This window comes from Hemitrygon akajei, chromosome 20 (assembly GCF_048418815.1).
Source record: "Hemitrygon akajei chromosome 20, sHemAka1.3, whole genome shotgun sequence".
Lineage (NCBI taxonomy): Eukaryota > Metazoa > Chordata > Chondrichthyes > Myliobatiformes > Dasyatidae > Hemitrygon > Hemitrygon akajei.
Window position 1 is genome coordinate 27130774 of NC_133143.1, and position 16112 is coordinate 27146885.

At 41.9% G+C, this 16112-nt stretch overlaps 1 protein-coding gene across 4 annotated transcripts in view; it reads right to left on the minus strand.

Annotated features, from left to right (window-relative positions):
* Positions 1–16112, minus strand: part of matcap2 (microtubule associated tyrosine carboxypeptidase 2) — a 61987-nt gene that overhangs the window by 11317 nt on the left and 34558 nt on the right. For all 4 annotated transcript variants that reach the window (XM_073024047.1, XM_073024045.1, XM_073024046.1 and 1 more), the window contains exons 4-6: positions 14857–15000; positions 13948–14080; positions 11765–12070 (exon numbers count right to left, since the gene is read on the minus strand). In XM_073024047.1, coding sequence (XP_072880148.1) covers positions 11765–12070; positions 13948–14080; positions 14857–15000 — 583 coding nt within the window. The remainder of the gene's footprint in view (positions 1–11764; positions 12071–13947; positions 14081–14856; positions 15001–16112) is intronic.

Sequence of the window (16112 nt, forward strand, 5' to 3'; positions counted from 1 at the left end):
GGCCCCTGCTGACTCCTAATTTCATTCTTAAACTCCTTCCTGCTAGCCTTTTAATCTTCTAGATCTCTATCATTACCTAGTTTTTTGAACCTTTCATAAGCTCTTCTTTTATTCTTGACTAGATTTACAACAGCCTTTGTACACCACAGTTCCTGTACCCTACCATCCTTTCCCTGTCTCATTGGAACGTACCTATGCAGAATGCCACGCAAATATCTCCTTAACATTTGCAATGTTTCTGCTGTACATTCCCTGAGAACATCTGTTCCCAATTTATGCTTCCAAGTTCCTGCCTGATAGCTTCATATTTCCCCTTGCTCCAATTAAAGACTTTCCTAACTTGTCTGTTCCTATCCCTCTCCAATGCTATGGTAAAGGAGAATTGCGATTACTATCTCCAAAATGCTCTCCCACTGAGACACCTAACACCTGACCAGGTTCATTTCCCAACACCAGATCAACTACAGCCTCTCCTCTTGTAGGCTTATCTACATATTGTGTCCAGAAATCTTCCTGAACACACCTAACAAATTCCACCCCATCTAAACTCCTTGCTCTAAGGAGATGCCTATAACTATTTGGGAGGCCAAGTTAAGTGCAGTTGCTATGCGAAGACAGGTCATAGTTAGGACAAATGTTGATTGAAAGGCGGAAGGGATGTGGAAGAAGGACTACAGACACAGCAAGTTGATGTTCACCAGTTTGCTTTGAGCGGCAGCATAGCGGGACCTGCTTTCCAGATCTCCACAGAGGAGTTAAAACGACTCATGATGAAACAACTAGTATCAGCCATTGTTGACAAGGGTGGAGACCCCAGAATGTCTGTCACTGCATTGTCAGGGGGCCAGCAGTGCTCTATGCTGTTGGTAAACACTGGGGCCTCTCAATATTGATAATAAACCTGGACCTACCCATGCCAAGTAAAGCTACAATGGTAGTGAGGGTGGAAGGAGGATCCATCCTCACTCAATTAAGTGAATCCATCCCAATACATATCAAGGACATGAGTGTTACTGTATGTGACTGGGTTTGTGACAATCATGAAGGCACCATCTTGGGGACAGACCTATTGGTAATGCCTGGGGCTGTAATCAAGACAGGTACAAGGGGAATTATTTGGGGAACGAAGACTCGCCCTTGGCAATGATTTATATATAATCACAAGTCATGACCTTAAAGGCCGAATGGGCAGTGGTAGGAGTGTGAGGTATTATTGTGAAAAAATATCCCCGAGTATGGGACACTCACAAATAAGACCGTGGCCATGATGAGGTGACACCTGTTTTGATAGAAGGTCCATCACACCACCCCATAGACAGTATCCCATTAAACTTGAAGCAGAGGCTGCAATGGTATAGATAGTCACAGAACTACAGCAACAAGGAGTGATCAGGCCAAGCATTTCCCATAAGAAATCCCCAATCCGGCCGGTACCCAAGTCAGGTGGGTCCTACCGACTAACCATTGATTATACCTCTCTGAACAAGCATGCCACTCAAGATATCCTGTAGTGGCAAACCCGTCTATCATTTTGAATGGCCTGAGGCCGTTAAGGAAACTTCTACTGTCTCAGATATTGCGAATGGTGTTTGGTTGATTCCAGTACATTCCTGGATAAGTCAGCTTTTACCATCCAGGGACAGCAGCATACTCAGACAGAGCTGCCTCAGGGCTTCCATAACAACCCTGCCATTCTCCATTGATGGACGGCTAAAATAATTGTTCCTTTGTCAGACATCAGCAGCAGTATTCTCCAATATGTGGATCGTATTCTAATTGTATCTCTGGGAGAGAAAGAGCACATCCAAGTGGTTTCGAGGACTTTAGAAGTTCTCTATGTGATCTTCAGTTTGCTTGTACAGCCCTCTACACCAGCTCTCAGTCCAATTGATCCAGTTTTAAAATTCTTAGCCTGTTTAAAATCCCTTCATGCCACCATCTCTGCAACCAACCAATACACACCTCCTCCCACCTCGCCCTACTAACCTTCCTGTGCTCCTTCAATTCTTGCATCTCTAGTTTTCTTTACTCCACTACCCTGTCTCAGTTCTGAGATTCTCTTCCGAATCCTCTCCGCAGTTGTCTTTTATATGCTTTACAAAACTCAACCTCACTTCATTAAGTGTTGGAAAATTACCTTAGCATCTGACTTTGTGGGCTAGTCTTAAGTTTTACTTAACCACTTTACAAAGCACCACCACATTAAAGACACGTAACTGTGACGTTAATATTTTGTAAAGCATTGAATGAATATCTGAAAAGTTCAAAATGACAATTTAACTCTCTCTGAAACCTTAGCATGTGGGGTTTGGTTGTTAGTGAGTAATGTTTGCATGGAGCCTGTGCAGGGTAGACACTATGGGTCTTTCGATGTCTGCAGCAGATTTAGCACATGACCTGTAGCACCAGAGGACACAACACACTGGCTCTTGTCATACTAAGATAAGGAATGCCCAGACTGCATTTTGGTAAATCTGATCATTTGGCTGCCCTTCTCCTACCTGCAGACGGGCACAGTTTGCAGAGCTGCAGAGATTAGGACAAAGAGTTGGTCACGGGAGGCAGAGGAGCAGCTATGTAATTGCTTTGAGTTGGTAGATTGGGCCGTGTTCAAGGACTCATCTGTGGGTCTGAATCAATACATCATGGTTGTCACACATTTTATTAAAAGAGTTTTAGACGAGTATGTCTTCAGAGAATCATTCAGAGTCTTTCCCAAACAGGAGCCCTGGATGAACCATGAGATCCATAATATGCTGAGGGTCAGATCAGTTGTGTTCAAGTCTGATGACCAAGGAAATTACAAGAGGTCCAGGTACGATCTTCAGAAAGCCATCTCAGAGGTGAAGTGGGAATTCTGGACAAGACATGAATCAATGAAAGATGCTCAAATTATAGCAGGGCTTGAATACTAACATCTCTCTTAAAGTTAAATCAAGTGGCATAGGTGACAACAGGGCTTCAGTTCCACATGAGCTCAAGGTCTTATATGCTCACTTTGAGGAACCATCAGGAACTCTCACAGTGCCTGATGATCCTGTGATTTCAATCTCTGAGCCTGATGTGCAAGCAGCCATCAGGACTGAAAGGATATGGCCCGGGCAGAATACCTAGCCAAATACTAAAAACCTGATCAAGGGTCTCAGCCCAAAACGTCGATTGCTTACTCTTTTCCATTGATGCTGCCTGGCCTGCTGAGTTCCTCCAACATCTTGTGTGTGTCGCTTGGATTTCCAGCATCGGTGGATTTTCTCATCTTTGTACTAAAAACCTGGGTTAATCAACTGGCTGGAGTGTTCACTGAGATCCTTAACTTCTCGCTTTGGCTTCAAGCAGGCTTCAATTATACCAGTGCCCAAGAAGAACAAGGTAACCTGCCTCAATGACTAGGTGGGGCAGCATTCGTGGAAAACAACAGTCAACGTTTCAGGCCGAGACCCTTCGTCAGGACTGAACAGAGAGGGGCAGGGGCCCTATAAAGAAGGTGGGGGGAGGGTGGGAGGGAGAAAACTGGTAGGTGCCGGGTGAAAAACCAGTAAAAGCCAGGGGAAAATCAAGGGGTGGGGGAGGGGAAGCAGGGAGGGGATAGGCAAGAAAGATGAAGAAAGAATGTAAGGGGAAAGCACTATGGGTAGTAGAAGGAGGCAGAACCATGAGGGGGGTGATAGGCAGCTGAAGGAGGAGGCAGAGTGAAACTGGGATTGGGGGGAGGGAGGGGGAGGGAATTACCGGAAGTTGGAGAATTCAATGTTCATGCCAAGGGACTGGAGACTACTCAGACGGTATATGAGGTGTTGCTCCTCCAACTTGAGTTTGACCTCATCATGGCAGTAGAGGAGGCCATGGACTGACATATCCGAATGGGAATGTGAAGCAGAGTTGAAGTGGGTGGCAACTGGGAGATCCTGTCTGTTGTGGTGGACAGAGCAGAGGTGCTTGATGAAGCGGTCCCCCAATCTGCGTCGGGTCTCACCGGTGTAGAGGAGGCCACACTGGGAGCACCGGATACCTGTCTGTTGTGGCGGATGGATCTCCCGGTTGCCACCCACTTCAACTCTGTCATAGGCTGAATCAAAGGTGGTTCTGAATCAGCATATAAGAGGGGGATTGAAAATTTGGCTAGTGATGCCATAACAACAACCTCTTACTCAATGTCCCGAGACCAAGATGCTGATTATTAGCTTCAGGAGGAGGAAACCAGTCCATGAGCCAGTTCTCATTAGAGCTTCAGAGGTAGAGAGGGAAGGCAACTTTAAATTCCTCACTCTTATTATTACAGAGGACCTGCAGTTATGAAGAAAGCACAGCCAAACCTCTAATTTCTTAGGAGTTTGCAAAGGTTCAGCAGGACATCTAAAACTTTGACAAACTTCTATAGGTGCATAGTGGAGAGTATATTGACTGGCTGCATCATAGTCTGGTGTGGAAACACCAACGCCTTTAAACAGAAGATCCTACTAAAGAAGTGGATACAGCCCAGTCCATCACAGGTAATGCCCACCCCACCACTGAGCACATCTACACGAAGTATTGTTCCAGGAAAGCAGCATCCATCAGCAGGACATGCTCTGTTCTCACTGCCGCCATTAGGAAGAATGTACAGGAGCGACAGGACTCACACCACCAGGTTCAGGAACAGTTATTACCCCTCAACCATCAAGTTCTTGAACTAAAAGGGGATAACTTTATTCAACTTCACTTGCCTCATCATTGAAATGTTCCCACAACCTGTGGACTCACTTTCAAGGCTACTTCTTTCATTTTCTCAATATTTATTGCTCATATATATTTTTTTTATTATTATTTATTTCTTTATGTACTTGCAGTTTGTTGCCTTTTGCAAATTGATTGATTGCCCAAGTTGGTGCAGTCTTTCACTATTATGATTGTTATTCTATTATAGATTTATTGAGTATGCCCTGAAGAAAATGAATCTCAGGGTAGTATATGGTGACATGTATGTACTACGAAAATAAATTTATTTTGAACTTTGATTCTTTTAATTTCAGGCACCATTAAAATGTGAACGTCTGTCAAATTGACTTAATGGATTCTGGCTTATCACTTATATGTGATATTAATGTTCTTTTGTAAGTCCGAGGAATGTTGTGTCCAAAACATTGGTGGACTAATGGATCAGGAGTGACCACTAAAGTCTCTAGTTGAGTTATGAGGATATGCTAAACACTGTGTTAGTACTTGCAGGATGTGTTTGAAAAAAGACAGGTTGTATTGAGATAGGATATCAGAGAGTTTGTCTCTGTGCCTCTCTCTGTGCTTGCGTAACTCATATTTATTGGGGTACCTTTCTTAGGTTTTTCTCGAATTTCAATGGAAGACCAGTGATTGTGATCAGTGCCTAGGACCCAAGGGTAGTTCCACTAGGGAGTTGGAATTCAGCGACCCTCCAACAACAGCAACAAGCAAGTGGTGACTAAGAATCATGAGCCCTGAAATATTTGTGACTTGCTGCGTAGTGTTTTGTGTGGTTTACTGTGCTTTCTATTTATGATAATAAATTAAGCTTAAGTTATTTTGTTGCTTATTAGTATAACTCCTGGACTGTTCTGATCAACCCAGCCCATTTATAGTAATTGGGTTCTGTCTTCCAAACTATGATTTAGTTTATTTTTTATTAATCATTTGTTTCTTGTTTTGCCATAATCTGGATGAAGTGAAAAAATTGCAATATTATCAAAATAAAAAAGCCCACCATTTAAAAATATTGAGGGTTTTGGAAATACACGGGTGGCAGAGTAAGAAACTAAATAATTTGTTCTCCAACCTGGTAGAATAAAACTTTGAATTTCACTCTTTGGTACAACATACAACAGGTGAACATAAAATAACAAAGAATAGGCCCTTTAACCCATGGTGCTCTGCTGACCTTTTAACATACTCCAAAGTCAGTATAGCCTCCCATATAGCCTCCACTTTTCTTTCATCTATGTGGCTATTTAAGAGTTTCTTCCATCTCCCTAATGTACCAAACCTGGCAGTGAGTTCCATGCACTTGCCTACCTTACCTATCTATACACTATACTTTCCACTATAGTGTAATTATATACACTATAATTTTCACCTTAAAATTATGCCCGCTTATATTAGCCATTGTCATCTGGGTGGGGGGGAATGTTGCTGGCTCTCTCCTCTATGTATGCCTCTTATCATGTTAAACACCTCTATCAAGCTTCTTTTCATCCTCTTTCACTCCTAGATTACTCAATCATTCCTCATAAGATATAATCTCTAACCAGGCAGCATACTGGTAAAACTCCTCTGCATCCTCTCTAAAGCTTTCACATCCACCCTAATGAGGCAACCAGATCTGAACACAATACTCCAAGTGTGGCCTAACCAGAGTTTTATAATATTAGCTCACAGCTCTTGAATTCAATTGCCCAACTAATGAAGACACACACCATATGCCTTCTTAGCAACCCTATCAATTTGTATGGTAACTTTGAGGGATCTATGAACATGGACCCCAAGAATCCCCCTGTCCTGTCCACACTGTTAAGAATACTGCAATTTACCTTGTACTCTGCGTTTGAATTACATCTCCCAAAATGTATCACTTCACACTTCTCTGAATTGAGCTCCATCTGCCTCTTCTCAGCCCAGCTCTGCATGCCATCAATGTTCTGTTGTGATATATAACAGCCTTTTACACTATCTGCAACACAGTCAATGTCGGTGTCATCAGCAAATTTACTAACCCACCCACTTCTTCATCTAAGCCATTTATATTTTAAAAAATCACAAACAGTAAGGGTCCCATAACAGATCCCTGCAATATACAACTAGTTACAGATGTCCAGGCAGAATACACTTCATCTACTATCACTTTCTGCTTTCTATATGCAAGCCAATCTTCTATCCACATAGTCAACTTTCCCTGAATCTCAATGCCTCCTGACTTTCAGAAAGAGCCTATCATGGGGAATTAAAATTTATATATACCACATCCACCACTCTACCTTCATCAATTTATTTTGTCACTTCCTTGAAGAAGTCAATCAGCCTTGAAAAGCCATGCTGATTATCTCTAATCAGACTATGCTTCTCCAAATATTTGCAAATTATGTCTCTAAGCACGCTCTCCAGTAGCTTGTCTACCACTAATAAGATTTACTGGTCTTTAATTCCCAGGATTATATCCATTTCCTTTCTTAAACAAAGGAATAATATTTGTCTCTAGCTTTCTGGTACTACTCCTGTTGCCAGTGAGGTTACATAGATCATCACCAAAGCTGTAGCAATCTCTTCCCATATTTCCTATAGTAAGCAGAGTATAGCCCATCTGGGACTGATCTATTCTACTATTCTTCTAAAGTTCCAGCACATCCTCTTGCATAACCTTGACATGCTCCGGCATATTAGCCTGTTCTACAGTGACCTCACATTTGGCAAGGTCCCTCTCACTGGTAAATACTGAAGCAATTTATTCATTTAGGACCTCCCCATCTCCTCTGACTCAAGACATGTTTCCTCTTTCATCCCTGATTAGTGCTACCCTCAGTCTAATCATCCTCCTGTTCTTCATGTATGTGTAGAACTCTTTGCAATTGTTCTTAATCCTAGTGGTCAAGGGCTTTGCCTGTCATCTACCAGCTCCTTTTAAGTCATTTCTTAAGCTCTTTCCTAGCTACCATCCAACTCAAGAGCCCCATCTGATCTTTGCTTCCTAAACCTTAGGTATGCTTCCTTCTTCCTCTTGACCGGAAGTTCTATATCTCTTGTCAACCATGGTTCTATTCACCTTGCAATCCTTTCAAGCATAAGAAATAGGAGCAGGAGTTGGCCATCTGGCCCATCGAGCCTGCTCCACCATTCAATAAGATCACGGTTGATCTGGTCATGGACTCATCTTCACCTACCTGCCTTTTCCCCATAACCCTTAATTCCCCTACTATGCAAAAATCTATCTAGCCTTGTCTTAATTATATTTACTGAGGTAGCCTCCACTGCTTCATTGGGCAGAGAATTCTACAGATTCACCACCCTCTGGGAAAAGCAGTTCCTCCTCATCTCCATCCCAAATCTACTTCCCCAAATCTTGAGGCTATGTCCCCTAGTTCAATGGGACAAACCTATCCAGAATTCCATGCAAGTGCTCCCTAAACACCTTCCACATTTCAGTTGTACATTTCTCTGAGTATATCTGCTCCCAATTTATGATCTCAAGTTTCTGCCTAATAGCATCGTAATTCGCCCAGCCCCCAAAAATACCTTCCCATACAGTCTCTCCTATCCCTGTCCAAGGCTACGGTAGAGGTAGGGACTTGTACAAAATGCTCACTCGCCAAGAGATCTATCAATGACCAGCTTCACTGTTTGTACTAGATTCAGTCTGGCCTTGCCTCTAGTTGGCTTGTCTACATATTGTGGCAGGAATCCTTCCTGGACACCAAACAAACTCTGCTCCATCTAAACTTTTTGCACTAAAGAACCCCAAAGCCCCCCCAGCTCCCCCTCCCCAGTGCACAAGCAGCAGTAAGGCAACGACCCCCCCCCAACAAAAAGCATCATTTTGACATGCCATAGGCACCCTCTCTCCCTAATAAGGGAAAGGAGGTGTCCCCGTTTCACAGTGAGAGGGGAGATGCGACAAACAACTCACTGATTTATGATGTTAAAAGTCTGTTGGGTCGCTTTTTCCGAGCTCTGCACCCAGAGAGTTGGCCCCAGAAAGGTGCCCATGGCAGCCAACCCACTGCTCCTAATGTTCTGTGTTCTCAGTCAGGGTCACTGGCGTAGAATCAGCCCGTCTCCAGAGCCACGGAAATCCAGCACCCTGAAGACGCACTAGTCTTCCAGGAAAAGCGGCCGGTCGTGAGGCCCTGAGAGCCCCCCCCAAACAACCAAAGTCAGTGTGTAACTCCAGGTCAGGGTCTTCAAAAGAACCTTGAAAGGAATTTCCTATGTGTGCTCCCCATTCCTCCCACCTCCCACATCCAAAAGCTATACTGGTTGGTAAACTAATTGCCTGTGTACATTGTCCTTAGTGTAGGGAAGAAGAAGAATCAGAGGGGATTAAATAGGAAGAGAATGGGTTACAGGGAATAACATGGGGAATGGGATTGCTCTGAAAGACAGCACAGACTCAATGGAACGAATTGCCTCCAAATGAGAAGAGGTATGCTGGATAAGAAATCCTAAAGTAGGTTTCATAAGAACATAAGAGATAGGAGCAGGAGTAGGCCAATCGGCCCCTCAAGCCTGCTCCGCCATTCAACAAGATCATGGCTGATCCAATCTTAACTCTAGTTTTCACCGAATCCCACAAGGCAACAGTGCCAACCAACAGGGCACCATGCCGCCCATTTTATTTTATTATTCATCCCGCCCAAACCCATGTGATCACCCGGGGGGAAAAAACCGAGTTGCCAATTGAGGAGAAAAAATCTGAAAAATTCCTCTCCAACCCATCCAAGCTATCGAAAACTGGTCCAGGAGATCACATGGCTGATCTAAACCTAGCCTCATGTCCACTTACCTGCTCGCTCACCGTATCCCCTAATGCCATTTTTATCCAGGAAAATGTCTATCTCCGTTTTGAATTTATTGAGTGTAGTAGCTTCCACAGCTCTCTGGGGCAGTAACCTTGACATCCTTGACATCCAGCAGACAGTAACATTAGGGAATCTTTTAAATGTTTATTTAACTTGTCTTTCACCACTTTGCTCACTATGCTAACACCCAGTGTGACTGACAAGGTGAGAGACTACCTGTCCAGTTGGAAACCTGCAACATGGGGAAGGATAAAGGAAAGAAGAAGATTCCTGTTTAAGAGGTTCTGTGGTAGAAGGTAGGAATGAAGATCCTAGTCCGATAGATCTACAGGGAGCGTTCGTGGTTAGTTGGAGCTGAACGGTGGTGGGTATGGTGGGAGATAGTTGTATTATAAAGGAAATAGAGGCAAGGAGGTGACAAATTGGAGCTGGAAGCAAGCAAGTTTGTTTGGACAACAGGTAAGCAACACTTCACAAGTACTTGCCCCACAAATCCAGCTGTGTACTTCCTTTGTTAAAAAGGTTAAAAAATTAAATTATAAAGAAGCTACTTTGCATCCTTGACATGTTGCCAAACAACCTACTTCCCAAGAGCTTGCCACCTCCATAAAGTTCAGGGGGATTGAATCTGTATTGCTTGTTGACTTTGGCTAAGGCAATGACCTCAGATGGAATATCATCATTGTTCTCTGCACTCCTCAATTAGGAATGAGGCAATTAGTACAACAGAGGAACAGGTCCTCCAACCAACAATGTTCTGCTGAACTAATCCCATATCTTTCCATTTTCTGCCTCCATTGTACCTGGCCCCACCATTAACCCTGGCAGCACATTTCCAGGCACTCACCTCTCTCTCTGTGTTAAAAAAAATTGCCCTGCACATCTACTTTTAACTTTACCTCCCCACTTTAAATGCATAACCTTTTTTCTGGGAAAAGATACTGACTGTCTGTCTATACTGCTGATAACTTGATACACTTAGGTCTCCTCTCAGTCTCAGCTGCTCCAGAGAATAACTACCTTGGCTTTGAAGAGAATTACGGTATTGTCAAACAGCTAGCTGATCTTCACTTGTTTTTTTCTGACCTGTTGCTAGGGTCCAATAATTGCTGCTACCTCCAGAAAGCAACCAACATAACCAAGGACCCTTCCTATCCCAGTCATTACCTCTTCTCTCTCCTACCATCAGGCACTAGGATCAAGGATAACTTCTATCTTGTTGTTATAAGGTTCTAAAAGGGACTTCTTAGATGATAAAGATGAAATCTTTATCTCTCAGTCAAACACATCCTGGTCCTTTTTTGTCTAACGGCAATATATTTTTCCCCTGTACGGGTGTTCCCCCCCCCCTTTACAAAGGTAGAGCCTTCCTATGAAACCTGTCTTAAGCCGAAATGGTGTAAAGTGAAGAACCATTAATTTATATGGGAAAAATTTTCGTAAAAGCGAAAATCCTCTTTGTAACGCGAAAACAGGTTACTAATGTAGGTCTTTTGTAAAAGCGAACATTCACAAAGCAGGGAACACCTGTAACTGTAGTACTACATTCTGCATTCTGTTGTGTTTTGTACTACAATGTACTTATGCAATAATCTGTCCAAATGGCGTGCAAACCAATATTTTCCCTCTAATTCGTACAAGAGACAATAACAAATCAACTAATAATTACCTATGCACACTCTGGCAGCTTACCAGCATCTCACTTGATTGGCCACACTGTCAATTGTACAATGAACCTTGGCACCATTAAGTTTCCAGAACCACCAGAAATAAATTTGGTGTTACAACTACTTTTATTTAGTAAAAGTCAGAGAAGAAAGGACTCAGACCAATATTCCTTGCCTCTGGGTTAACAATTACTGGAAACAGCTATCATTGGTTATCTGTTTCTAACCGAACAAAACAAGCCTCAACTAGACTAGAGATTATACGTAGATCTTCCCGATCTGATGGACAAACTACGCTCTGGAGAAACTTACTCCTCCATTGTCAAAGACAATCTTTATTATTTAAGAACAGATACATATAAGAGGGAGAAAGGATAGAGTTCAAAATTAGATGAAAAGAGTCATGCTCAAAACATAAATACTACCACATTTGTGTTTTCAGTTACAGTGTATATAATCCTCAGCATTAGACAACTTTCATCATTGAATTTTCTTGAAGATAAAACTGTCACAAAACATCTAGAGATAATATTTCAGTAATAATTATAGATTGTGTATTAATGAATTAGAATAAATTTCTACCTGGCTGGGATGTGTCAGTCTGACCACGTTTGGCTCGTACACAATAATCCCACCGAGTGTTTGGATTTTCCACAAATTTCCCAATGTCAAGGAAGAGCTCACTGAAGGACATGTGGCTGGCCTGGTAAACTGTGTAGTAGAGTAGAGCGGCTCTCCAGAGGAAGGGATCCTTGCGGAACAGCACGCTGTGAATGCTGGCAAGTCCTTCTTCAGTTGGGTTGATGGGTTTCAGCCCATGTTTCCTGCGGCCATTCCAGTTACTCCAGGGCTGTAGATTGTTATTTAAACCTCGAATGTAATGAGTACCTGCAAAGAGTTCCACATTAGTTCTAGCAGAGTTACTGAAGGGGAAATATTTCATCCACCCTCATTTTATCCACTTGTTGTCAGAGAGGAGACAACAGCAGCATTCAGTCATACCATTCATCCCAAAGGTCAACATCCCAGAGTGTAATCCCAAATTAATGATCACTTCCACAGGCCTTGTACATAGATGCAATCCCAAGAAAGGCACACCAGAAACTTTACTGCCTTAGAAGTTTAAGGAGGCTTGGCATGTAACCAACCGAATGCTAACAAACTTGAACAGGTACCCAGACTGGTTTCATTAAGGCTTTATACAGCAATTCAAATGCACAGTGTCACACCTCTCTATCAGGTGTGGGTAAGCGTGCCCGATGAGGGTCACCAGTTGGAAAAAAAAACAGATGGTATGCCACAACAGCACGTTAGTGCAAGGGGTTTTATTTGAAGCCAGGTGAAAAGAAAAGCGCAAAAGCTGCCCAAAAGTTGTGAAGAAAAGAAGTATTTACAAATAGACAAATGAAAACACGTACAAAAATTTACAAGTATACAGAGGCTTTCTCCACGATACACTTTGTCGTTAACTTTCTGATATAACTATCCATCAGCTATCAATCCAACCTCCACACCTCCCTAGCAAAGCCAAACTGAGAGTTTAAATCTGCCTGCAAGGAGTGTGGTGTGCCTGCTCGCACTAACACAGGCATTAGACTTGAGTCTTTTGACTCCTTGAGTCTTTTGGGGCAGTTCTGCTGTCTGCAAACCGATTTACAGTGTGAGTGAAAATAAATGAAAATGTTTGGAATGCCTGTGTCTAGAATCCTTATTTTTATGAGTTATAAACCTGTACAGCTTATTAACTTAAGGGTATGTTTTGATTAGCCAAGCTAGCGATTGTTTTACTGTTGGGGTGTGGAATGGGAGGGCAAAGTGTGTGAACTACTGGGTAAACTAGACCAGGGAAAGGACGAGGAGGAGTGACTAACTAGGCAAGGGGGGCAAGGTTAGCGGGAGAATTAGCATTGCCAACCTGTTCTGTCACACACAGAAAAAGAAGTTGTTGCAGAGAGAAGTGGATTCAGCCCAATATATCTCTGGCACATCTCTCCCCACCATCAGAAGTATCTACGTGAAGCACTGCCTCTAGGTGGCAACATTTATCATCAAAGATTCCCATCATCTTGCAGCCATCTACGGACAGGAGGTACAGAAGCATGAAGTCCAATATCAACAGGTTCAGGAACAGCTACTTCCCTTCAACCATTCAGTTCTTGAGCCAACCTGCACAACCCTAATCATCAACTCTGTATAACAACACCATGACTACCTTCTGTTTGTGCTCTTTGTTATAAGTTTTTATATCATGTATATTTTTCTTGTGAATGCTGTGTATCTGATCTATGCACCTGTGATGCTTCTACAAGCAAATTTTCACTGCATTCAAACATATATATATATATTTGTGCATGAGATAATTAACTCCACTTTGACAGTCCATTCAGTTGTTATATTTGGACACAAGTCTATGAAACTATACCAGGCAGTCATCCTATTAAAATATCTTTGTCTTCCTACCACTTTCAATCTAGTTAACTTGGAGGTGTCCCTTATGCCTTTTGTTTTGGGTGAGTCAAATCTACTATACCTTCATAAACACATTACAGATTATGTGTTCGCTGTATACCATGTTACAACATTTTGTCTAAGTACATTACTGTTCATGCAAATGCTGAGCAGGGAATATAAGAATTTTGCTTTGGTTTTGGAAAATTCATGGACTGCTAGTTTATTGTTGGAACAAATGCTCTGGTTAGCACTCGTAAGTTATTTGTTGACTGAATTTAGCATTGATGCAAAGCATCAAAAGCTGGTTCTTATACCTATCTCATGTCTCAGCATTCCCTCCAGCCAGTGCTCGCGTGCAGTAGAAACATTGATGGTGAGGGTTGGGCGTCCATTCACTATTGTCATTGATGCACGAGAAAGCAAATCATCTGTTAAGTGGACTGCAATCTGTAACGTTTACAAGGAAATGCAATTAGAAGCTTTGCAGAAACTTTGCCAACCTGGAGTAACCGAGCCGAAAATATACCAAAATCCCACATGTAAAATTAAACATTCCTAAAACCAATATTTTAAAACTTGCTCATTCCCAACATAGCATACATCTACCTTATTCTAAAATTTTATAGGTGTTTTTATAGGAAACTGAGATCAATAATCTCTTTAAAAAAACAATTGATGCTCATACATTTGAATGCTCCCAGTTTAAATATCTGACATGCAATAAGTTAGCAGGCTTTAGTAGCTCCGCTGCACTCTTGGATAAAGGTGGTGAAAGAAAATTCCAAGAGAGCTCCTCAGAATCAGTAGCTCCTGCCACAAGACCCATCCTTTTCAAAAAAACTTCTGTGTGAACACTAGGTATGGATAAAATCAAACTGACCTGTTTCAGAATTACTTATTTAAACAAAAACAACTTTAATTGATTACTGAAATGTGTTATTTCCAGTTTCAATAACGGGATGCACACATATTATAGCTCCAGCTATGATTAATCCCAATGGTATGCCAATCCTCACAACCTTTCCAGTGATGTATCACATAATTTACGCGGCCCACATACCAGTGACACAGTTTGCCACAGTAGCCAAAGATACAGTAGGATTGTTATCAGTGATGATTCCATTCAGATAAAAAAAATTAAATAGATTCTGCAAACTTCAAAATGCCTTAAAGAAATAATTAGCAACATGGAAAAGTAAAAGATACTTTCTGCTTCGGCTTACATCACCAAGGCAATTCTCCTTCTCCATGTACTTCTTCACGTAGAACCAAATGCGACTCTTAGTGAGCAAGTTTCCCCCGGTTGCTTGTTCAAACTTCTCATAGCTGCCATATTTCTGAAGGGCCAGTTTCATTATTTTAATAGCCTACCGGAAAAAAAATACTTTTAAGTACATCTACAGCAGTGTAATGGATTTTGCAAATGTTTAGTTGCTGTCTGCAGCTGAAGAGATACAAATCAATATTCTCATTGTTGAGTTGGGAAAAAACATGAAAAGCTGAAAAAAGCAATCAGTTTGATTCCAGACTTCTTTGAAATTTTGTTTTGATCAATGACAACTTGGGAAACCAGCAAAGATTGAACTTGTGTTTCAATGCAATCCGATGCCTGAAGCTCATAGTACAGTTTTCAAAATAGAAGGGAAGGATTAAACTAAAGTGCGACAAATTACAACCTTAAAACAGCCAAGCTGCAGGAAGCCATAGATTTTCTCAATAAGTGGATAATACATTAATGTGCCTTTCAAGTTATGGTGAAGTGAGTCATCCCACTAATTGTGTTTCTTTATCCAGCACAGCATGGGAGGCTTAAACGAAAAAGATGCTGAAAGAAAATCACATCTGCTCTTTGCATTAAGTTAATTTTTAACAGTAACAATATTTTACCTTAATTGGATATGATATCATAAATCATATGTATGTGTTCTCGTGTGACCTTCATAGTGCAAATTCCCAACCTCAATTTAGCACAGATTTACTGCTGAAATCTGAACTAATAAGCTATGTCCAGTCTGCATCTAATCACAACTTCATGAACACAGCCACTTCCACACATATGACAGCATACTGAAGACTGTAGCAATTCATATACAATTTAACCGCCTACTTATTGGGGATCTCTTCAGTGCAGTGTATTATTTAAAACAGAGAAGACGCCATTGGAGATTTCAGATGCTAAAATCTGGAGCAAAAATCAAACTTCTGGAGGAACTCAGCAGGCCAGGCAGTGTCTGTAGGGAGGGAGGGAGGGGTGGGGGGAATGGTCAGTTGCACCTCGGGTCAAGAACCCTCACCAGTTCAGACAGAAGGGGTCGACCTGAAGTGTTAACTGTCCATTTCCCTCTGGGTCAGTTAAATAGATGTTAACTGACCCAGAGTTCTTCCAACAGTCTTTTCTCCCCCCTCAAGAAGCAATTGATAACTATATTCTACTGGGCATGATACACTAAGAGTTGCAATAAACACTGACGAAACTTTA